This window comes from Dinoponera quadriceps, unplaced genomic scaffold, assembly GCF_001313825.1.
Source record: "Dinoponera quadriceps isolate SergipeBrazil2010 unplaced genomic scaffold, ASM131382v1 scaffold227, whole genome shotgun sequence".
NCBI lineage: Eukaryota > Metazoa > Arthropoda > Insecta > Hymenoptera > Formicidae > Dinoponera > Dinoponera quadriceps.
The window spans coordinates 98,339-124,476 of NW_014554456.1; the positions used below are offsets into that span (position 1 = coordinate 98,339).

The 26,138-nt window shown below is 41.3% G+C and overlaps 1 protein-coding gene across 2 annotated transcripts in view; it reads left to right on the forward strand.

Annotated features, from left to right (window-relative positions):
* The first annotated feature begins 1,535 nt into the window (after window positions 1-1,535).
* Window positions 1,536-26,138, forward strand: part of LOC106750439 — an 80,134-nt gene continuing 55,531 nt past the window's right edge. Inside the window, exons 1-2 of one of the 2 annotated variants that reach the window (XM_014630792.1) lie at window positions 1,536-1,803; window positions 11,397-11,628. In XM_014630792.1, the coding sequence (XP_014486278.1) occupies window positions 11,411-11,628 (218 nt within the window). In that variant the 5' untranslated portion in view covers window positions 1,536-1,803; window positions 11,397-11,410. Of the gene's footprint in view, window positions 1,804-11,396; window positions 11,629-14,867; window positions 15,151-26,138 lie in introns of those variants that run through there. The other variant, XM_014630803.1, reaches the window with a different exon arrangement.

The following is a 26,138-nucleotide window of genomic DNA, read 5'->3' on the forward strand; positions in this document are numbered from 1 at the left end:
CTTGAATTTTATAACACAATGGAGACAAAACCAAAATTTATTAATTCATTAAAACCTAATCTCCAATCCCCAGTCTGACACGGGCTTAACGCAAAAGTCGATATTATTTCATTCATCTTACCGAAAAGTGAATTCAGAATACCGACCATATTTTCTTTCGTTCCTATCTCTCATTCCTATCGATCGCATAGCAACAGTGTTTGCCAATATCTAGATAAAATTATCTAAATAATCATCCAGATGAATAAATAGATCATCTCGATCTTTATCTAGATGCAAGATATATTTATCATCTAGATAGAAAATATATTTATCATCATCTTAGAGAAAGAAAACATATTATCTCATCTAACAATTATTTGAAACGATGTTCCCCATATTCTGAACTCACATTTCGATAAAATGAATAAAATAATACGGAACCATACGTTAAGCCCATATCAGACAAGGGATTAGAGATTAGATTTCAACGAATCAACAAACAAAATAACACCACCTCAGCCAATTTTAAGCGAGGAAACATTTCTCTTATCTGCGTTGAAGACGAATAAAATTTTCATTTCTCTCATCCAGACGAAGATAAAGATGATTTGTTTATTCATCTGGCTGATTATCTGTAGATAATAACATCTAGATACCAGCACACACTGGCCATAGGTCGCGACTTGACCCAGAGTCTTCGGAATCGCGCAAGCACAGTCCTCTCTCTCATCGAGGCGATCGCGCGCGCGCGCCAGTCATGACGCGGCGCCGCGCCGAGGCAGAAGACGAGGTCTCTCTCCTCCCTCGGTCGCCTCTCTCCAACCGAGAGAGAGAGGCGATGCGCACACGTGCACCTCGGGGCATTCGCGGGCAGTTGTGGCAGTTGGCTCTTGAAAGCCGCCCAGTGAATGCCTCTCGCACGGATCTCATACGCGCGCGCGCGTTTCTTTTTTTACCGATCTCTCTCTTTCTCTCTCTCTCTCTCTTACCTGCATGGTGCACCTTCCGGTGCCCTCCGTAAAATTTCGCGAGGGAGGTATCCCGTCGAGATCTCAACCGCCCCCGGCGGGAAGTAGGAAGGGAGGAGGGAGGGAGAGGGGGTTAGGTTTCCGAGGAATAACGAAAACCTGGGAAGGAGGGAAGGGAAAAGGGAGGAAATTCGGTGATGAGACGTTTTCGTCCCAAGTGATTTTTCATCGACGACTTTTAACACGTACAAGTGATTTTTCATTGTATAATGTTAACAATGTGTTTGTGATGATACGCTGATAAGTTGGTGCAGGAATACACGTGTTTCCTGGGAGACACTCCGCGCGAAAAGACTCCGGGAGGCGCGCGCGATGATTTCAAGCGGCGAGCGGAGTGCCGAATGTTGACGCGAAGCGACGGAAGATGCTGTGAAGAGAGAAAGAGAAGGGGTGACGAAGGGAAGAAGGAGACAAAGGGAGAGAGAGAGAGAGAGGGGGAGGGGGAGGAACGCGGGGGCGACGCCGATTTTTAATGGGACGCTAATCGCCTCGATGAACAGAGGAGGATCCGTTTCGCGTCGCGGCGCGGCGCGCCGGTCCGTCGGTCGGTCGGTCGGTGGTGAAATTGATGCCGCGCGCGGACGGGATGAATAACTTCTGCTGAATGTCGGAGGATATTCAGTGGGATTGTCCGTGTGTCTGTGTGCGTGTGTGTGTGTGTGTTGCGCTCAGAGCATTTCAGATTGTTCTTTGTTCCGACGGTCTTACGCAAGGATCGCATTACGCCGCAACGCGCATCACCTGAGTCGCCTGCGTACCTGTGTTGTTAAACGCGCGACACGTGGGTGTGTGTGTGAGTAACATTTTCCGCATATACAGTCGTTCCTTCCGCGTTTAAGGTGTTTCTCTATGAGCGCGTAATATTCGCAGAATGTTATATGAATATTATTCAATAACGAAATAAGATTTTTATAATATAATATTTTTTATAATATAATTTTTATAATATTCCGAGATGGTTATGTAATGTTTTTTTTAATATTGCAGGAATGTTTCAGTGATATGTCCATTTCACGTAATATTCTTGGCACATATTATAAAAATGTTCTTGGAATATTAAAAAGAGAAATAAAATAATAACATAGAAAAGTATATATAAATAAAATATATATGTATATATATATATATATTATATAGAATGCCAAACTAATCTCGGTTCCAGTGGTGTGCAAGTAGAATGGATGAAACTGAACAGAAAAGTCCTATAGCATTTTTCAAATAACACGCAAAATTTCGAGTTATCAATGATTGAAAATGGCCGTGTACAGAGGCTTCTTTAATTAATAACTGAAAAATTTGCGTGTTACATATATATATATATATATATATATATATATATATATATATATGTGTGTGTGTGTGTGTGTGTGTGTGTGTGTGTGTATATATATATGTGTATGTATGTATATATGTATGTATATATGTATGTATATATGTATGTATATATGTATGTATGCATGTATAACTTTTTTAGTATAAAACGTATTTTTGCAGAAAAGTCTTCCGACTTTATATAATCAAGCAATTGGAATTGCCATACATATTTGAAATAAAAGTCTACAATTACATATATTGTATATATACATAGAGTTGAAAATTTAACAAATATTGCAAAGTATATAAAAATTATAGGAGAATAATCAATTGTGATCGGTCAATTTTTTCAGGCCCATAGCTTAAATTCTCATTGCAGACTCCGCTTTAGTCTCGGTCTATAAGAGATGCTTAAGCTGAGTCTTAAAAAATTGTCCCATCGAATTGTAGAAGAAAAACCAATTATGATTGGTCAGTTTCTCAAATCCTATATCTTAATTTCTCATTGTAGACCTCGCTTTAATTCTGGTCTACAATAGATGTTTTAAGCTCTAAGCCTTAAGAAATTAACCAATCACAGTCCAATTATGAAAGAAAAATTAACTATGATTAGCCAATTTCTTAAATCTTACGCCTTCAATTTTTATCGCAGACCCCGCTTTAAGCGCTTCGAAAGGTAAATCAGCGTCTCGACGCGTGCCTTCGATTTAGCGCGTCGATGAATTCACGTTGCTGCTGTTTTACTTTCGAAGGAAATCCACGCGATAACTTTCCACCGTGTTGTCCGACGATAATTACTTTTCGATCGGCTTTTGCAAATCTTGTTCGACTTTCACTGAATATATCGTATTCACGCGCACACGAGTCCTTTACTTTGAAAGTGACGCAAGTTCATTCCTGTTGTTCGTTTCTCTTCCCTTCTTTTTCTTCTCTTCATTGCGTTAATATTGTATATCTTTGTAATTAAAAGAACTTCAAATAGAATTCCGGCCAAGTATACTTCACTTGAAAAACTAACTGGAAAATCCGCAGTAAGTGAGAAATCATTAACACAATGTTATTACAATGATATTTTATAATATGTTACTTCTTCAAATATGTAGTTCAAATTTGTAATTTTTAATGCTGCATTCAACGTCATTATTAACGATATTTAATCGAAACACTAATAATGATGTTTCTGCACTACGATTTTAATATTCAAGAATATAAACATTATCAAATAACAGTTAAAAAACATTTATAAAATATTACGTCGAAATGTTTATAAAATCCATATAAAATCAATATTTTAAAGGATTGATTTCATGCTTCTCGCTTACTGGGCCTAATTTGGTTATTTAAATTGTGCGTGGTTTTCATTTGACTTCCCGAAGTCGATCCGTCAGTTAAAGCCGAAGAGGCCTTATTTCTTAATCGGCTTATAACTCGAGGGGTGTTCACGTCTGATGTCCACTTTTACATCGGAATTCCTCGCGTCGATCAAACTCCGGAAATGCATTATTCAAGTATCGCACGATGTGGCTGAAAGACACCCGGCATAAATGCACACAATGTACTCGCTATTCGGCCGGGAGGGGAGACGCACTTCGACAGGTACTCGCGTATTCGTACAGCGGAGCGCGGCGTAACGGTTTCACGGGTTTTTCACCAGTGTCAGTGGATCAGTGGGTTTTCCAACAACGATTTCCCGGTAGCGCGCGCCGGCGCTTCCTCGCCGATCTCGACTCGATTTGTACCGTAAGCACCGTAAATACGTCCGAAACGTATAAGCGGACCGATAATCAGCAGAACGGCAATAAAGTTGAATTACAAGTTCCCCGACGGTGGAAAACGGCCGACCGTCAATTTCCACAATCGCAGTGGTCATCCCGACGGCTCTTCCTCCTTCTCTCCTTTCTCCTTTCCGTCAAGACGCGCGCACAAAAATATACACGAACGTGGAACAGGGAATCCTAATCGTCGGGAATGCGATGATTAATCGAATGAAAGGGCTGATCTCTGAATCAAAGGACTTGGGCGACTTGCACGTTCGAAAACTCACGCGCTCGCGACAGCTTACGACTTGATTTACGCGCGAATAATGGAGGGAAGATAAATCGCCGCGGCACTTAACGTGTGCATCCAAGTCGAGTCACTCGAAATAATCGCGGCGGCTCCGTTACGCCGGCAAAAAAATCGCCTCACGATCGTCGTTCGGTCGGTCGGAGGGAGGAAGACGAGCGGGATGGCGGGAATATTTCGAAAGAACCGCATCCTCTCCGTTAGAGAGATGGAGAGAGAGAGAGAGAGAGAGACCGGCCAACCGTCGTCACGCGCGCACGCCGGAGGACGAGTGTGGGAATACCTGAGGCGGATCAGTGACAGTGACACTAATGACATTCGCGACCGGCAAAGAGAGAGAGAGAGAGAGGAAAAAAGGGAACTGCGTGTACTTAAGATTGCGCGTAGTCGCAGTACGTGAACGATCTCGCGATCGTATGATCGCCAGATCGTGGGAAAGCGCGAGCGCGCGCGCGAGAGTCAAATGAAATATATATCCCTATAAGCGTGCAAACTTCCTAGAATATCATACGAATATTATTCGATATTGAAACAATGTTCCCATAATATTTTAAGAATGTTATGGGGTATTTATTTATTTAGTTAGAGGAACGTTCTATCGACGTTACACCCTCGCTTCATGTCATGTTTGAAATTTTCATCATATTTGATAAAATATAATTGGAATAACATTGCGTTAGTGAATTCTCACTTACTAGGGATTTTTCGGTTAATTTCTCAAGTGAAGTACACTCAGCCGGAATTCTATTTGATATTCTTGGCACATTACAAAAATATTCTTAGAATATGAAAAAAGAATTAAATAATGATAAAAAAGAAAAATATATGCGAAATGAAATATACCAATATTTACATACGCAAATTTTTCAGTTATTAATTAAAGAAGCCTCTATAAATGACCATTTTCAATCACTGATAACTCGAAATTTTGCGTGTTATTTGCAAAATGGTATAAAACATTTCCGCTCAGTTTCACCCCGTTTTACTTGCACACCACGGGAACCGAAATTAGTTTGGGACAACATGTAGAATAATGATTCCTTAACATAATTCGACCGATAGACGAGCCATATTGTAAAGCCGGTGGTCGGAAGTTAGTGAAATGTAAAAAGTTAAATTGCGTCTAATAATACGGCGAGGGACTGTAGTTATGGAAAAAGTCGACATACTCACGTTTCTCGACTATAAACTACCGAACCGTGTCAAAAAGTATATGAACTTCGTCTACTGCGTGCAGTGGGTGCAACTGAAGTGGCACTTTTTGCTAGTAAGCGCGTTCGGTTATGTTAGCATTAGTTAATTTTTATGCCGCAATGTGCTGAAGTTTTTCTCGAGCAGTCTCCTTGTAGATTTACAAGTTATGATTCGGCGGTAAATACTTTAATCAGATAATATTATTTATGGTTTATCTTTCGAACTTTGTAAATAATTCTTTCTAGATCTCGTGCCGATTCTTCCGTCGCCGAACCACGCGAGAAAGAGATTAGATTATTCTATGAGCCGACGTACTTGAATTTATCGATCTTTCAACCGACATACTTAAACTTTGCTGTGAAATATCATCTCATAGAATATAATTGAAGCTACCGGTGACTGATTTTTCCTTTGCTTTCCTTGTCTGCTTTTCCGCTTGAGATGTTTTTGTTTATTTAAACAGGTCAGAAGAAAAAGTCGGGTGCCTCTCTATATAATAAAAAATATGTAAGATTGAAGATAACACGTAACGATATACAGAATGTCCCGAACTATCTTGGTTCCCGTGGATTCGGCCGTTTTGAACAAAAAAATTCTGTATCATTTTGCAAATAACACGCAAATTGTTGAGCTATTAATTAAAGAAGCCTCTATACGTGACCATTTTCAACCGTTGACAACTCAAAATTTCGCGGGCTATTTGCAAAATGGTATAAAACGTTTCTGCTCAGTTTCATCCAAGTTCTACTTGCACACCACGGGAACCGAGATTAGTTTAGGACACCCTATATAATAAATGTAGAACATAATATAATTTCAGTACTTTCGTTTCATTTTTTACAATTTCCTAACAGGTATTACAGATATTTCGATTTTCGGGTCTATTCTCGACGCGTCATTTCTCCATTAAAAGCTCTCAAAAACTAGTTATCTGCAGGACAATATGTAAAATTGTCGAGAAACTAAAATATATTTCAATATCGAAATGCCGCTTTGAAATTATTCCTTGCAAATAAATTTTTATTCTACACTTTCAGCAGAGCTTTAGCCTCTAAAAACAAAATGGTGTCTCGGTTTTCACGCTTTTCCTCCATGTCGCTGCTTCTATCTTTGCAGTACTTTTGCAGTTAAATTCACCAAAAACGGGTGTATAGTGCCAAGGATGAAAATAATTAGGATTAGGATATTAGGATTCCTCCCAGCGCGATCGCGAAAGCGATAATTCGTCGAGAGGGAAATATCGCGGATAATAATCGACAGTTGGGTGAAATTCGCGGAGCGAAAGATAAGATAGAAGACGCGGATGTGCCGGGGGGAAGGGAGGGGGGGTGGAGTGGAAGCGCGCAGAAAAGTCGGAATGCGCGATGAAAACGGCGGAAGGGGAGGAGGAGGAGGAGGAGGAGGTGGAAACTGACGAGCGAGCTAAACTCGGCAACGCGGGATCGTTGCGCGGCTTTATAAATAGATTTTCATTAGAACGGAAAGTAAGAACGTTGACATAAAACATTCCCACCGTAAATGTCGCCGCTATTATTTACAGGCATTCTCCGCGTGCGCGCGCGCGCGCCTGGTATCTTAATAAAGTCGCGTCATAAAAGCGCGCTTGCGCAGATGATTTTAATCCTCGGAAGCACGCCGGGAAGTACATTTCCCACCTTTTTTTCTTTCAGATATTTCTCGATAAGATTTTCACTGTTATATCTACACTGTTTCTTTTTTTCTATTTTTTCTAGTATCTTAGCGACAGGTGAATGTGAAACTATTATCAAAATGCACATTTTGTTGTCACATTGTGACTGCAAAAGTGTTATAAATAACCGAATTAAGAAAAAAGTTTTTTTTCAGAGAAAATGCATTTTCCGCCGACTTTTCCAAAATTTAGGTGTTAAAACGATTACGAATCTGATATCAAAATTAGAGGATTCTTAAAATCATAGATGGCGGTCCAATATGGCAGATCGAAATTAGCAAATCAAGCAATTCTCTTCAAATGCTATCCATAGGATTTTCGGGTCGCTGATTACGAATCTGATATCGCAATTAAAAGATTTTCAAAATTCAAAATGACGGTCCAATATGGCGGATTGAAATTACAGCAAATCAGGCAATTCTCTTCAAATGTTGCATATAGAAGGTTTTCGCTGATTATGAATCCGAAATTGAAAATTTCAAAATTGAAAAATTACAAAATTCGAAATGTTGAATGCAAAATAGTGGATCGAACATGCGACAACTCAGTGTCTACGACTTTCAGAGTACAAATTATGAAATGCAATATCGCGAAAACGAATTAGAGGGATTGAAATTATATAATCTGCAAATTAGACAAAATTTTGCTTATACCAAATTGGAGGAGAATTCAGTTGATTCGTTACAATTTCGGCCCTCCGTATTGGAACCGTCATTTTAAATTTAAGAAATTTTTCAATTTTGACCTCAGATTCGTGATCGGCGCCCCGAGAAACCCGCCCGGTTGCTAAATTTGCTGAAAAATAAGCGAGGGGGAAAATGTGTGCTTCGAAAGGGTTAATCCCTCCGCTAAGAAATGCAGCAGCGCGCGGGCTATTTTATAAATGCTACTTTCGAGTCGAGTTGCCTCGACCTGTAATTACGCAAGTGTAAACACAATCGTACGATGCGCGAGTATCTCACCGCGACGGAGCGCGAGCGAGCGTTCGCGGTTCAGCACAAACCGGCCGTCTCGTAACGGAATAGAACCACAATGGGAACGGGAGACAAAACCGCACTGTAAATCCAAGTGTATTCTTTTTCCACGCATAAACGTCTCAAAATGACACATACAACACTACAATCGGTCTCATCAGAGCGTGGCATATCGATATCTACGAGCATTGTTAAACAGTTGGTAAAAATTCCCCGGTAAATATTTGGGGTTTGCTTTAATATTCGAAGTTCGGGAACTTCAATCCTCTTCACGAAAAATCTCAATGCCCAGAGCATGACAACACCGCATCAACGAGGTTTATTGAAGTCTGAATCAAAAAGTGATTTCGAGCAGAAACAACCAATTGGATACTCTTCGGGAAGACGACGAGTCGAAACGTCAGAGTCGTTTGTGCACTGCGTGGAAAGAGAAAAATGAAAACCTCGGATTGCCCCGCACACAATCACCGAGTGCGAATCCGATTGAGAACGTTTGGGCTTTTGTAATAAGGAAGGGGAAACGTGTGTGTTTTCACTGCCAAACAATTGTCATCCTCCAACAATTATCGTCTTCGAGAAATTTGTCGATCACTTCCTACGAAATGTGTTGAAAAATCGTTTCAATATATAGAGTTGAATATTTGAAAAATATATAATATTGCAATAACATTAAATAATCTATTAATATTCTATCTATTAATATTCATCTATTAATATTCCAGAAATATTACTTAATATTAAATAACATTACGCGTTTATAGGCGTTTATATTACTGAACAATCTATTAAGTAATTGCGTAACAATGCACAAAGAATACTTTTCAACCGTAACAGTTTTTCCGAATTATAAGGATTTTTCTTGCAGATGCGCCACGTTTTTATGGGACAAACTGTGCGTTCCAATTTCGTTCATCTTTTACCGCAGATTAAATTTTGTAGTCCACCAATTTCCACATGAGATTATCAATCTGATTGGATTGCAGTGTTCGCAGCAAAATTCATGTAACTCTAAGACTCTAAGACTCAATTATCTTCACCTGATTTCTTCTCAGCGTGCTTAACCTACTCTGCGTTAATCGACGTTCGTTATAAAAACATCCCATCTGTCGAATAGCGAATTCGATTCGCTCAATTTTAATTCCACGTTTATCAATAACAGTGTTCGCGTTCCGCAAAAGAGCGGACCGATATTAATCCAGCCTTACAGCCACGAGCTGTTTATAAACATTCCAAGCTCACTCATTCCAATGAATAGCCCGGATAGCCGGTTTACTTATGATGTTCTCGCACACGCAGAGAGCTCTGCGAACCACGCATTGAAATTCCTCGCGCAATGTCGGACGCGAAACAAACACAAACTTTTTCAGAGCGAGCATGCTATAGAGAGAGAGAGAGAGAGAGAAACACCAGTTAAATCGCGACGTATTATTTCAGAAGGTGAACGCGCGTGGAAACCAAAAGAAAGTTCCCGTTTAACACTTTGAAGCACACAATTTCTCCCCCGCTTAGTTTTCGTCAAAATTGACATCTGAGGAATTTTTGAGGCCGGTCGCGAATCTGAGGTCAAAATTAAAAGATTTCTTAAATCTAAGATGGCGGGTCCAATATGGAAGACTGAAATTGTAGCGAATCAATCGAATCACTACAAATTTAATATAAGATTTGGTCTACGCTGATGAGATTGTATTATTTTTATTCCCCTAATTCGTTTTCGCAATATCGCATTTCATCATTTGCATTCGGAAGCTTTGCAAGCTATAAACACTGAATTTTCGCATGTTCGTTTTCAACATTTCGAATTTTGTAATTTTTCAATTTTAACCCCAGATTCGTAATCAGCAACTCGAAAACCCTCTGTATTGAAGAGAATTGCTTGATTTGCTGCAATTTCGCTCCGCTACATTAGACCGCCATCTTCGATTTTGAAAATCTTCCCATTCTGACATCAGATTCGTAATCGGCGACTTCAAAATATCCTATATGTAAATTTCAACACCAAAATTTTGGAAATCGTCGCTGGAATTTTTCTCAATTTGGTAATCTACAACACTTTTGCGGCTAACCCTTAAATGCATAGTGTTGCAAATTTGCAACATATTTATTTTTCCACATGTAAAATACTCGTCCTCAGGAATAATTCATAACGCTTCATAGTCGCATATTTGCAACAATCTGCTTTAAATATACGGTTCAAAGTTATGCTGCAAAACGCCTTTTGTGCACAATGTTGCATTTTTGCAAGTACGAAGAATTTTGAAAACAAAGAGAATTTCTTTTACTTAGATTTTTTAAAATATTTTTCTCATTTTCTGGTACTACCTATGAACCTAAGAGACAAATAATTCAGTAATAAAAAAAATTCATACATTTGAGCGTTAACAAAATGTATATTTCGATGATTTTTTTTTCTTTTTATATTCACCTGTCCCTAAGATATTAGGGAGATAAGAAAAACAGTGCAAATAGAGCGGTGAGAATTTTATCGACAAAAATGTGAAAGTGAAAAGATGGGAAGTGTACTTCCCACCTTCTAAGGGGTTAAGAAGTCGAAGTGGAGCGAATAGTTGGACGGAGCCGGGAGGATCACAAAGACTCTCGGCCACTTCTCCGAGGTTCTCTCCGTCCGTCCGTCCGTCCGTTCGGGGGAGAAGGTACGGAGTCGTTACTTAAGCTGTTACACGAGTCCGACTGAAGGCCAGGGTCGTCGTGGCACGCGAGAATCACGCAGTCCAGAATCCCACGGCCCTAATGGCCGGTCATGCGATCGAATCCTGCTTGATCCTCGCGTGCTACACATATAAATATAACGGGGGAAGAACCTTTTTGCCGTCGAATCACCGCGAAACTTTGTGTGTCGGGAAAGAAAAAGCAATTAATCGCGTCGGATGGATTGGAAAAAGCGGAAAATTCGAGAGCGCGCGCGGATCGTCTCGCGCGATAGAAATGAATCGTGACGCGATTAACGAGTAAAACATTAGTGAGGAACTGTAATAAAGTTGTGAGGCGCCGCCGGAAGCAGGTCGAAAAGGACGATGTCGTGAGGGTCCTTCCTTCCTTCACTCCTTCGAAAATTCGTGCACGTCGCGTGACGACAACAGTGTGGACGTTTCGACTCGCAGTGAGATGTGCGTGTTTGTTCCGTTGTTGTAGAATTCCGCTGACGAATGACGATGGGGAACGCGAGGTCGCAGCCTTGCCGAGGTCGCGGCAAGCCGCTCTACCTGTTCTACCTTATCCACCGTACCTGGAGCATCGTCGTGGATCACCGATCATCCAAGGATCGAGACCGGTGCGACGAGACCGACCGAGAGACCGACCTGTCGTCGAAGTGCAGCACCTGCAATGCCTGCGATTACCGACGGGACAGCCTCACCTTCGACAGGTAACATCGCACGTTCTGTTCGATCGAGCGAACTGTTTTATCAATGGAGGATATACTTTGGCGCACTTTGCACACAGGCCGTTAGATAAATCGAACGCCATCAACGCGAATAAATTCTGACCGTTATTACCGACCGGACGGGAGCTTAGAACTTCGGCGCGAAGATCGGTGAAATTGTTTCCGACGGAATGGGAAAGTCATAGCCCGGAGCTGATGTACAAGGATTGCACGTAAACATATATAGGGTGTCCCAAATTAATCTCGGTTCTCGTAGTGTGCAAATAAAACGGGTGAAGCCGCGAACTGAGCAGAAAGAGTCATATACCATTTTGCAAATGACACGCAAAACTTCAATGATAGAAAATAGCCATATAGAGGCTTCTTTAATTAATAACCCAATAATTTGCGTGCTATTTGCAAAATGGTGTAGGACTTTTCTGCTCACTTTCACCGGTTTTACTTGCACACCACGGGAACCAAGATTAGTTTGGGACACTCTGTATAATACGTATAATTAATTATGTCGAGAAAAATTGATTACACAGCCAAAATAGGGAGTTCATAAAACGAGACAGAAGAACTTATATTTCTCGAATTTGCTTTATCGTCTCGAACTTTTACTTATCATATCTTTAATAATTCGACCGTCAATTAAGTGCTTTCGTACAATTAATGATAACCTGCGTGGTGATTGGTGCATGTCGGAGCGATGATTTTTTCCTTCGCACAAATATTTCTACTCTCTAAATTTCTCGGAGTGAAATTTCACACGAGAGAGACGACAGTGAAAATATCGCCGCACAGAATCAGCGATCGGAAGAGCGAGTGTTTAACTCGAGCATAAAACGGACTCTTAATCCATACGAGCTAATATTTCAATCGATTAGAGCGATCCATTCCTGCGAGACGGTACAGTAATCAGTGTCGCTCTTCGATATCGAATAAAAATATTCGCTCGTCGATTCATTCTACATGAATGAAGAGTGCATCAATCTCGACTGACTTCGGTTGTCACTTCGCATGTCGAATGATTTATCATTCGCAAAAATCTACGCAGGGCACGTAAATACTTTGTAACAAGCGAATTGAACCTGCTTTTCCCATGTGTATCAGTGATCAGTGTTTGCCTTAGATGATTTCAGATTCATCTAGATAAAGATGGATGAAGATGAGATGAAAATCCGAAAAAATTCATCTTAGATCAGAAGATGATTTTGCTTTTGACTTGTCTAGATGAGTAGCGCTACTTATCTATATAATTTTTTCGATGACATTACTTCATGAGAGATTTTATAAATATTTAAATAATAATAATAAAACGCAGATCATAAAATTACATAACGGTTGAGGAATTCAACGTAATTCAACGTAATGATGATACGGGCTTAACGCATAGGTCCATATTATTTCATTCGTTTGATGGAAAAGTGAATTCAGAATATATACCATAACATCATTTTCAGATAATTTTTAGATGAGATAACATGTTGTTTTATCTAAGATAAAGATGAATATATTTGGTATTTCTTTCACCTAGATGAAAATAGGGACAACCTATTTATCCATCTGGATAATTATTTAGATAATTGTATCCAGATACCGGCAAACACTGTCAATGATTTATGACACGAATGAAATGCACGAGGGATATCTCGGTCTGTAGAAATTTTCGTCAATCATGAACATTTCTTTGCTTCCACTCGAGCAGAACATAATCGCATAGGCCGCGGATATCTATAGAAACTAACGTACGTAATTTTTGTCGCACGTGTATCCGATAGGAAACTATCCGTGAAAACCGTTTCGTTTCACATCGAGTGTTTCACCTAGATCGATAATCCTAGTTTCACAGTTCTACCTATCCAATGAAATATCGCATCACGTTCGGTCGCAATCACGTGAGATGTCGTAATCACAGAAGATGTCGTAAATATCTCCAATTAAATATTCATTTTGATCTTTCCTTCTTTTTTTACCTCAGTCTGCAAATTTTAATCCGACAAATATTGCCGCTCTTGCCTCACGTATCGTGGACTCATCACGAGGAAGTCAAATTCAAAAAAGTGGTCCGTATGGAATTTCTTATATATATAATTATAATAAATTCTTATGAATATATACAAGATGTCCCAAAATAATCTTGGTTTCCGTGGTGCGCAAGTAGAAAGGGTGAAACTGAACAGAAAAGTCCTACGCGATTTTGCAAATGACGCGCAAAATTTCGAGTTATCGCTGATTGTAAATGGTCATTTATCGAGGCTTCTTTAATTAATAGCTCAACAATTTGCGTGTCATTTGCAAGACGACGACGGACTTTTTCGTTCCGAACAGTCTAATCTACAAGTACGTGACAACTGTTGCACCTAACGACAAGTTCCAAGTTCAAGGGTCAAAGTTCAATATATAGTGATGTTCGCCGTTAGCTGCAACAATCGTCACATATTTATTGTTCAGGCTACTCTGAACGAAGAAGTTATCCACCATTTTGCAAGTAACACGCAAATTGTTGAGTTATTAATTAAAGAAACCTCCATACACGAGACCATTTTCAGCCGTTGACGACTCAAAATTTTGCGGGTTATTCGCAAAATGATATAAAGTATTTCTGTTCAGTTTCACCCGTCCTACTCGCACACCACGTGAACCGAAATTAGTTTGGGACGTCCCGAATATCCGTTTGTCCACTTATAATTGGATTATCCGATCGAAATATGATCGTATATCTTTCTCGGTGTACGCGACCGATTAATTTCCAACGTGCCGTCATCATTAGCGCGTATCATTAACGATATATTATATCCTCTCCCTCTCTCTCTCTCTCTTTTTATTTCGCCGTTCGACGCCGGAGCGTAACAAAAGTCACGCCCGGCTCGTCCGCTGCGATTTATTCACGACCGAAGGAGGAAGGAGGAGGAGGGGGGGNGGGGGGAGTCGTTCGAGTTCGCGCGAAGAAGCGAGTTCCACCATCGGCGCACGTCCGTTTTGTGCTCATTCTGTATGCATACGGTTGAAGAAAACGGTTGATTATCGGCTACGCGCTACGCGTCGTCCCTTCCGCCCTGTCGCGCGGTGACGCATCGCGCGCGCGGGGATAAACTCGCAGATAAACTCTGCTTACATTACGCGAGGCAGGTGGAGAGGCGCCTCCTTGCCTTACCTCGCGCGCTGCTCTCCGCCGGCGCGCGCTGCATCGGTCGCCGCGACGGACGCGGTGTCAGTAAACCTCCGGCAGTCTCGCCGAGCGTGTCGGGGCGAGTCGGAGCGAGTTCGTGCTGCCTTCCCCGAGTTGAAATCTTCCGATCTCGATCTCCCTCGATCTCTCGATCTCGATTTCGCGCGCGCCACCGCGCGGAGACGGCTCGAAGAATCGACGCTAAGCGAACGCGGAGCGCCGATATGTCCCTCGTCGGTCGTCCCGGAAACGGCTGAACATTGGGAGTCGGGAGCGTTATTTTCATGCGCGTCCTCGAGTACGCGCCGATGCGAGGTACCAGCTCGAAGACGTCCGCTTGATCGATCGAGGTAAGATCACTCCGACGTCGCTGCTTTTCGCGATGAATCGGGGAATAAAGAAGGTCGAAGAGGTTATCCGATCGGGCGGAGTTGGAGAATCGGGGATTCGATCGGTGACTGAATTATCCGATCGGATATCGAATCGCCCGATAACAGAGCCGCACTTCTCTTACTTCTCTTACAAGATTACGTTTTCCTTTTCACTTTGGGGAAGGAAATGAAACCTGGGAATTTTACTGTCGGGGCATCCCGTCGCTTCGCCTGCGAAGTGAGAAAAGAGAGCGAAAGATCGCGGGCGGGCTCGAGTGAGTTTCTTCAGAACGAGACATTTCGTAGAGTCGCGCGCGCATGTCGCGAGGAATCACGCTCGGCGTGATAATTATGTTTATGTACACAGTATTGTCGCGAAGTATCCGACGGCGCGTGCGGATGGCGTGCGGATCATGCGAGATCGTGTGACAGGTCGCACTCGAGAATCTTCGGAGGGACAATGTTGCAACGCGAGGACCCTCCCTTGTGTGCGCCGCATCTCCTCGGAACGGCACGCGAGTACGTTCGGTGATGTTATTACGTAAAGCGGGGCCTACAATGAGAATTTAAGACGCAGGGTTTAAGAAACTGACCAATCGTAATCGGTTTTTCTTCTGTAATTCGACTGTGATTGGTCAATTTCTTAAGACTTGGAGCTTAAAGCATCCATTTAGACCGAGACTAAAGCCGGGTCTACAATGAGAATTTAAGCTCCAAGCCTTAAAAGATTGACCAATCACGATTGATTATTCTTCTATAATTCAATTGTGATTGGCCAATTTTTTAAGGCTTGGAACTTAAAACATCTATTTAGACCGGGACTAAAGCGGGGTCTACAATGAGAATTTAAGGCGCAGGGTTTAAGAAACTGACCAATCGTAATCGGTTTTTCTTCTGTAATTCGACCGTGATTGGTCAATTTCTTAAGACTTGGAGCTTAAAGCATCTATTTAGACCGAGACTAAAGCGCGGTTTACAATGAGAATTTAAGCTCGAAGCCTTAAAAAATTGACCGATCATCATTAATTATTTTTCCATAATTCGATTGTAATCGGTCAATTTCTTAAGGCTTAAAGCATCTATTGTAGACTAAGAGTAAGGCCGTATCGTCACGGCGGAAATGATAACGATAAATGGCCGATATTAATTACGTTAATGATCCAGCATTAACGAATCGCAGATACGAATGTCGCTTGACTTATCATCGACGCCGCCTTTCATACGGGAATGCGAGCCTCTAATCTAATTGCTGCGGTAATAAGTACGCTCTCCGTGCGCGCGCTCGCTTGCTGACAATCTCGATATGAGATTTTTTGCCGGCCGAGAAACAGCGGTCTCATTTGAACTTCCTCCTCGATGATTACCGCGCGGTGGCGGCGAGGAAATGCCACACGGAGGGAAACAATTTTTGCTGGAACAGTTTGTTCATATAGCGGACAGCAGAACAAAATTGGTTTAGACAGAATAAAATTCTGCTCGGACGGCAGAAAAATTTGCTAAAAGTGCTAATTGTCCACGTATCCGGCAAATAGCAATTAATGTTCTTAACAAATCTTCCTGCTGTCCAAAGAAAATGTTTCGCCGCCCGAACAAATTTTCTTTTCGCCCTCGCTATGTCGACAAACATCTGTTGCTCTGGCAAAATTTGCTTTCTCCGTGCGAATCGTTTAGTTGCACGTAACAGAACAAACTAGCTCGATTATGATAACTGAAAATATTCAGTCAATTGAATTTCGGTTACAGTAAAATGTAGCCCTTTTTCACCAGCTGAAGGGCTGTTTAAATCAACGATGCTTTCGGGGAACCCGAAAGGAAATTTTCCCTTGCGCTAAACTATTCGGTTATCTAAAACCGAGAATGCGAAACGACATGCGCTGCCGTTGGACACGATATACCACGAAGTTTCAGGTTTCAAGTCCCACCAGGAAAAAAGGACTATTCTCGTCGGGTGGCAATATTAACTCGATTACGATAACCGACTAATTGTCCGAGCAGCGGAAGCATTCTCTAAGAATGTTTCTGTTTCTATAAGTCTCGGGTTTTCATTTGGTCCCCAGATAACGGAAAATTTCGCTTGTCATGACCGAAATTCAGTTACACGTGCTGAATTTGTCTCCGTTGCCGTAACCAGATCACTCAGTCTGAACTGTTTCGCCAAACGTTTGGTAATCGCTATCAAACTCTTCTTTTTCAGCGTAGGAAACGACACGTTCTATTTTTTCCCTTCCATCACCCCTTCCTGCCCCTGCTCGTCCTCCTCCTCCGTTATTCTACACGCGTGGACGCGCGCCTAACGAGACGAGTAATTTAATTCCCATATGTGCGCGCAGGTCGTCGCACAGTACGGTAAAAAAAAAAAAGAACTATGCGCGGCTGCAAACGTCGCGATGAATGAAACGAGAGATCGCGCGAGCGCGCAAAAAGAGCGCCGTCACAGTCGTTATTTTCGCGCCAATTACGCAGAGAATCGCAGAAACGCCCGGATTCTCGGGCACGGCGTTTTCTTCTCGTTCCTTCGCACGAATACGAAATCGCGCGTCTTCCTGCCGCACGATTGTCGCGCCCCGTCGGCGCTTCCGTTCCGAAGGAGCGCGCGCGCAAATACGGCGAAGCGGCACCGCCATTGTATTCGCGCGCGCTCGTAGAAATCTCCGCTGGAAGAAGTAGCTGAAAAAAGAACGACGGTGCAATCGTCGCGATTATTTATCACATCGTCGACCTTACGTCGGGCCTTTCTATATGAGCGAAGCGAAGCGGCGATTACACGCGCGAGGAAGGTCAGTGTCGATCGGAGAAACGTTCTCTTCCACGGCCGAGAAGGATGCGATCGCAGATCAGAGAATGGGGTTTCTTTAGGTCGTAGTATTTCTATCGATTCGACGAGAATTTCGGTTTAGAATCAATATATACCGGGTGTCCCGAACTAATCTCGATTCCCGTAGCGTGCTAGTAGAACGGGTGGGACTGAGTAAAAAAGTCAGGTATTCTTTCGCGAATACACGCATAATTTCGAGTTACCAACGAGTAAAAACGGCCGTGCATGGAGGCTTCAGTTAATAACTCAACAATTTGTTTACTCGCAAAATGGTGGAGAACTTTTTCCTTCAGAGTAACCTGATCTATAAATATATGACAATTGTTGCACCGAACGACGAACATCGGTATATTGAACTTTGACCCTTGAATCTTGAATTTGTCGTTAGGCACAATAGTTGTCACGTACTTGTAGATTAGACTATTCGGAATCGAAAAGTCTCGCATCATTTTGCAAATAACACGCAAATGGTTGAGCTATCAATTAAAGAAGCCTCTATAAATGACCGTTTTCAATCATCGATAACTCGAAATTTTGCGCGTTATTTGCAAAGTGGACTCTTCTGTTCAGTTCCACCGGGCTCTACTTGCATACCACGGAAACCAAGATCAATTTGAGACACCCTGTATATTTTCAGAAAATAAACATTTTGTCGTTGTCTGTTGACTGAACGCCGTATATATTTCACGGTTAAAATTAATCCCTCTGATAAATGTGAAAAAGATGAGTTCGAAATTTTGAATTTCAATTTGCTGCAATGACTGGAATAAAATTCAGACAAAGACAGGTTTGTTTTTATGAGCAGGTTGACGATAGCTGCTGCGTAGGATTTCTTTGCCGCGGCAGCAAACCTACTTAATGATGACATCTAATTTTGCCCGGCAAGCTAGAAATCTGCCGAAATCCATGACCGATCCATTTCTTTTCCGTAATATTTTCTCACACGATTCGTGAACACGCGTGAGAAGGGAGTATCTCGGTAAAATTACGACGTGGGTGGAAACAGGTTTGGCGGGCGACACAATGTCGCTCGCTTTCACGGCCGCTCGCTTATTAGACTAATCAAATGACAATCCGTCTGAAGGACTTCGAGTCGGCCCACGCTCTGCAATCTGTTGTCCTCGCGACGTGTCTCTCCTCGCGTCACACACGCTCGTTTTAGAGATCGCTCGACGACAATCCATAAAGCATCCGACGTCTTCTATTATCTCGGGCGTCGGGCTTGATTTCGTTGTAACATTACGATATCGAATCGGTCGAACCGCGTGCGAGATCTGAAAATTGAATTCACACGAACAATTTCACTCCAATTCAATCGGCTGTATTTTCTTAAGGGTTTTACTTTTAACCTTTAGAAGGCACGGTGGAAAGTACACTTCCCATCTTTCTTCTTTCAGCTTTTTGTCGGCAAAATTTTCATTGTTATATTTGGATTGTTTGTTTTTATTTTTCTAGTATCTTAAGGATAAGAGAATGTAAAAAAATCGTCGAAATTCACATTTTGTCAACTGCAAAAGTGTTATAAATGAGCGAATTAAAAAAAAACGCCTGTTTTTTTTTTAGAGAAAATACATTTTTCGGCGACTTTTCCAAAATTTAGGCGTTAAAACTTATAGATAGCGTTTTTGAGGCCGCTGATTACGAATCTGTCAGAATTGGAAGATTTTCCAAATCAAATCAATTCTTTTCTGTGTGATATTCTTTATTCTCAATTCGAGAAAATTATTCTCACACATTATACTTTTGGTGGAACTATATAGGGTGTCCTATTCTTAATTCTTAATTAATCTTGGTTCCCGTAGTGTGTAAGTAGAACGAAACTAAGTAGAAGTGAAACTAAGCAGAAAATATCCTATACCATTTTGCAAATAAACCAGGAATTTCCATATATATATATATATATATATATATATATATATGGAAATTCCTGGTTTATTTGCAAAANGTTTTATCTATCCGAAGCTGCATAATAATTTTACTCCGACATGTACACGTTGAGAATGTGATTTCCTCAAAACAAGAATATCGGTTTCTCCCCGTACGCACGTACGCACTTCTCGTCGATCGCCGGCTGTGTACTGGTTTGCCAATCTGCTGCGTGCGGTCACATTTTGCTCACACCGGTCGATATAATCCGGTGTGCTTCTAGTAGTAGGCGCTTCGCGTGTACGAAAGGCGACTCTTTAAATGCAACGCGTAACCCTGGTACCAATTTACGTTGTACACGATGTCCCGTACAATTTAATGCCATTCGACGCTAATAAATTGTTTCCGCGGCCGCATCGAAGCGCGCGCGCGCACCACGCGCACCGATCGTACACGCGGGCGCTTGTCGACGATCGATTAAAAGTTGAATCTCGCTCGGGGGGAGGCGGGAGGGGGGTGCTTCGCTCGTATGTATGTCGCGGCCGCCGCCGAGAACAATAGGCGCGTTTGTCGCCGGCTATAAACGCCGTCCGCGTGCGCGAAATAAGAATAAAATAAATTTTTTATCGCATCCCCTCTCTCTCTCTCTCTCTCTCTCTCTCTCTTTCGAGAAAGTTAGCTGAAAAAAAAGATATATTCTTGGTAAAGCACATATTGATACTACGTTGAGAATGGAAAAACTGAATATAATGAAGTCTCAGAATTACACGAATTTTGTCGCACAAGTTGCGGAACTCGAACCGAGTTGTGTGAAAGACGAGCCGGATCCACAATCTGACGTATAAACTTGAATTACGATGAATTTTGCCGATGATAAAAGGATAACGAAACTACACGAGGAAATTATTAGTCGTAGATAAATAGAATTATAGAAGTACAGAATTTTTTCTCTTCAGTTTCACCCGTTCCACTTTCACATCACGGGAATCGAGATTAGTTCGGGACACCCTGTATATGTAGCACAGTTAAGTCAAACATGTAACTTCCGCTCTTTATTATTTTACATCTATTTTTTTGTCGAACGAAACGTTATTTAATATATATATTCGTCATTATCGATAATAACTTGTGCCGTTATCCAACTGATAGACAGCTTATCGACCCTCTCTCTCTCTCTCTCTCTCTCTCTAAGGAAATTGCTTCGTTCCAAGGAAATAAATATGCCGCAGGTGAGACGCACACAGAGAGGTAGAATTTTCTAAATCGCATTACCGGTAGCACCGCATAGTATCTGAAGAAGCAGCTGTCAATATCTCTCAGTCCTGAAAGTCGCCAGGAAATGGTCCACTTTATTGTGTCGTGGCGCCGGAGAAGCGAGGAATGCGTAGAAGAGACGTAGAAGGAAAACGTTATACAGAGCGTAACGTGACTTCGGGGCGAATACTGCGCGTTTCTTTCGCTTTTTCTGCTTTTTTCTTCCTTCCTAACTCGAGAGAGAAGACCATGGCGGAGCTTCGAGATGATACCTCGAATACGCGTGAACGGTCTCGTTACTTTAGAACGATCTCGGGTACAACCATGGATCTAAGAATCTATGGTTGGAGTATAAAGTGAACTTTTAGGCAAGGGGGTTGGTTAATTCGCGGTGAGGGGAGCGAGAGCGCTCTCCTTTCTTTATTCGACGATCGTCTCTTTCTACAATAAGACACCGTCGGCATTTGCAACGGATGTATAATTGAAGATATTCGAAGTTTGCGTGGCAACAATCTAGCGGAGTGATTTCTCGAAGAGGCTAAAAAAGGATCGCATTTTCGAGTTCTCGATCGTCGAACCGTGGTCTTATTGAGGTCTAGAAATTTTACAATTTGTTCGATTTTTGACAGATTTCTTAATGAACAAATATCAATGCAGATTTTCCGCAGGACTAAAGGGTACTATCGCCGGATTTGGCTTACACTTCGTCCGTAGATTCTTAGATCTCTGAATGCAATCGGACATGCCATTTACGTCGACGAGGACGCACTTCGAGTCGGGTAGAAACCCGCGAAACGTCTGTCTCTCGTCTCGGGAAAAGAAACTCGAGCGAGAGAGCTTTATCGGGGATGCAAATAGTAAGAATTAATGATACATCGCAGCGTCCGCGCTCGATGGACGCGACGTTGTAAATTCCGAGCTCGTACGTATCGCTCGCGCAATTAAGCAACAATATAAAGTAAATTATGAGCGAAAATACCGGCGCTCGATCGCGCACAAACGAGACTTTAATCGAGGCGTTAACGCGCTCTAACTGCACCGGCTCGCCGCCGCCGAGCGATTATCGTTTCTTCATCGCAGAAGTGTCGTTGCAAGATGTGCCGCTTTGTTTCTGCAGAGCCGATATCTATGAAACATGCGTACATACATACAGGAGAAAAGAATATTCTTATTATTATTTGGAGAAAATCCGTATGCTCAACATGTACATGTTGAAATACGATTGTACGGCGTTGGATAAAACTTGCTTACACGAAGAAATTCTATATAGTTCCACTAACAGTATAACATTCTCGTTATTCAAGAATAATTCTCTTGAATTGAGAGTAAAGAATATTGGACAGAAAAGAACGATATCTTCGAACCGGGAATTACAATTTCCTTAACTTGAAATTAAATTGTCTTTATTTGAATACATCTTGTTCCTGGGGAGAAAGTAGTTTATAATATGAAATTTAATTATTGGCAGTTTTTGTAATAACAATTTCTTTGTCTTACTTCAAAACTGGGACGATAAGACGACGAAGAAGAGTTTGTCGAAGCAGATGCCTGGATAACTCAGTGATAAGAGAGCGGACATTCTCAAGTAAAAAGTCCCGAATTCGAATCCTTCCAGCAACTCCCGGCTTACGGATTTTCTCCGACTCTTATAAGAGCCGGGTTTTATATTTGAGATCATCTTAAGAGTATCTTCAGATATTATACGGGTGGCTTTACTGACTACGAAGTATGTGAAGAAAAACCTAAAACAGTCTTAACCCGTTGTCCGCGCTGTATTCGCAATTTCGTCCCAGCCGGTCCGCACAGATTTCGCCAATCGCTCATTCGCTTGGTACCGTTTACTTTGGAAAACATTTATGATGCTACACCGCAGCTCTTATCTTGTCTCTTTCAGCGTACGATGAAGACTCTGTCAACGTCGACTCTGTTGCGTAATAGGACGCGTTGGAACGAAACGCGGTGTCGAGTGTCGCTCGACATAAGACCGCAACGGGTTAAACATAAGACCTGATTGATATTTTGAAGCGAAAACGTTCATATTGTTGGAAGAGGATTACCGTACATTTGATTAAAATATAAAGTTATTCCAAATAACACATTCGTCTTTTTATGCAATTTTTTTGTAAATGTTACAACAAAATTAATTATTTCCAGAATAATCATACTGTGATCCGTAATGTGCCATCGTGATCTTACAATAACACCGTGATATCGTTGAAATTCCAGAGTATTAAATTTTTCTAAGAAATAATATATTTCTGCTTATGTATGAAACGATGATTGCGTCCATTAGAGTGTATAAGTCTTGAATTGATATTTAACTTTTTTTTCCTAACACGCAGATTAGAGAAAGAGCGCGTGCGTGCGCGAGGAAGAGAGACAGAGAGACAATCGCACCTCATGACACGTCGCAATTATAAAGTACAATCCGGCCTGTAATGATCCAGCTGGCTGTAATTTATTAACTCGTCACTTGTCGCCGGTAACGAGCCAGACGAGAGACAATGCGTGCGTTCGGCGCGAAAACAATCGTTTGACAAAGCGCGAGCGGACGCCACGTACCATTATTTATTCATTAGATGCTTTCGCCACCCCGCTTAATCACACACGACGTAGTCGTGAAACGGACCACATCGGGAGAGAAAATTAGCCAATTGGGCTCGTATCGAAAACCGATCCCCCTCTCCGCGCCTTCCTCGTCTCTTAATCCGATCCTGCGCGATGCTCCAATTGCGCGTACGACGATCGTACGGACGATCATCGTTTCCGAGCTTGGAAGTCGAATCTTGCGGAATGCAACAGAGTGAGAGATTGCATAGCGGTACAACGATGGAACGACGGCATCCTACTGCAACGGCGAATTCAGGAAAAGCGCATACGCGTGTTCCCGATACTTGGACGCTGACCGCCCCAACGTATGCGCGATTTCAGTCAGCCAGCGATCATTGTCTTATGAAAAAATAACTGTTGGTTATTGCAATGTCATAGGGATATATAGGGCGTCTCAAACTAATCTCGGTTCCCGTGGTGTGTTGATAAAACGGGCGGCACTTTTGATCTCGGTGCTAACCAATCGCCATATTGTTGGTGGTGCGCGGATTATAATTTGAATGACTGTAGATGCTGGCTAAAGCAGTCTCCAGAGGACGTCTTTAGAATGTTCGTGTGGAGATCTGCATTGTTTGGTTAATGTTGTGCGAATTAATTGTCATGATAATGAATAGTTCGTAAATGTAAACATACATAGTGGAAGTGTAAGATGATTTTCAGGCGAAAGAATTAAATAATGACTTTAAAATAAAATCGGCACGTGAAAGTGTCTAAGAAAATAATAAACTAATAATTTTATTTTTGCAATCAATTTCTTGCCATTTAAGTGCCTTCGTGATTTTCTATTCTACTTGGGTAATAATTATTTCCCAGGTAGAACAGAAAATCACGTTAACATGGAAAAATATGAATTGATGACGTAAAGAAATATGTGGGATCAAAATATTATGTTCGCATCACGCAAATTATACGTGTGTAAAATATATTTATTGTCATATATATATAAATAGATATGGTTATATATAAAAAAAATTCAAAGGAAATCTACACGATAATATTATTTTGATCATCCGGTAAAATTCAAACATCAAAAAGCATCGGGCCAATATTACATTTGTAAAACGTAAATTATTATTACATTTATTCCTCGGTTTTCGCTGCTTGCATTGTGGCAATTTACCATGCAGCATTTTTATCCCCCTCTACCGTTCATTTTTAATAAATAAACAACACTCAGGTATTCCACGCTTTTATTCACATGTATTCCACAGCTGACACCATGTGACAGCTGCTGGCCGCCATGTTCTTGATTGTGCAGTTCAGTCATGCGCGAAAGACAATCATTTGCACCATTTTTCACGGAGTGAACGTAATGTTCTTATATATACTAGCCTATATCATTTTGCAAATAACACGCAAAATTTCGAATTATCAATGATTGAAAACGGCCATATATAGAGGCTTCTTTAATTAATAATATAACAATTTATGTCATTGCAAGATTACAATAGTCCATTATGGATCACAATATGATTATTTTGAAAATAATAAATTTTGTAACATTTACAAAAAATTACATAAAAAAGACGAATGCGTTATTTTGAATAATTCTATATTTTAATCAAATTTACGATAATCTTCTACCACCAATATGAACATTTTCGTTTCAAAATACAAATCAGGTCTTATACCTAAGACCGTCTTAGGTTAGGTTTTTCTTCACATACTTCGTAGTCAGTGAAACCACCCGTATAGTATCTGAAGATACTCTTAAGATGATCTCAAATATAAAACCCGGCTCTTATAAGAGTCAGAGAAAATCCGTAAGCCGGGAGTTGCTGGAAGGATTCGAACTCGGGACTTTTTGCTTGAGAATGTCTGCTCTCTTATTACTGAGTTATCCAGACATCTGCTTCGATAAACTCTTTTTCGTCGTCTTATCGTCCCAGTTTTGAAGTAAGACAAAGAAATTGTTATTACAAAAACTGCCAATAATTAAATTTCATATTATAAACTACTTTCTCCCCAGGAACAAGATATATTCAAATAAAGACAATTTAATTTCAAGTTAAGGAAATTGTAATTCCCGGTTCGAAGATATCGTTCTTTTCTGTCCAATATTCTTTACTCTCAATTCAAGAGAATTATTCTTGAATAACGAGAATGTTATACTGTTAGTGGAACTATATAGAATTTCTGCGTGTAAGCAAGTTTTATCCAACGCTGTACAATCGTATTTCAACATGTACACGTTGGGAGTAACGGATCTTCTCAAAATAAGAATATATCGTTTTTCTTTCCGTGCGGAGATTTATCGTGACCTGATGATTATCGCGAGCGAAGTGTAACAGCACTTTCTATCATCACGAGCGCTCTTCCCCCGTTATTACGAATGAAGTCATTTGAATGCACGCCGCGTCGATCGTTAACGCGTCGTTATGCCACGATGGCGGCGAAATTACGGCGGGGGGGGGGGGGGGGG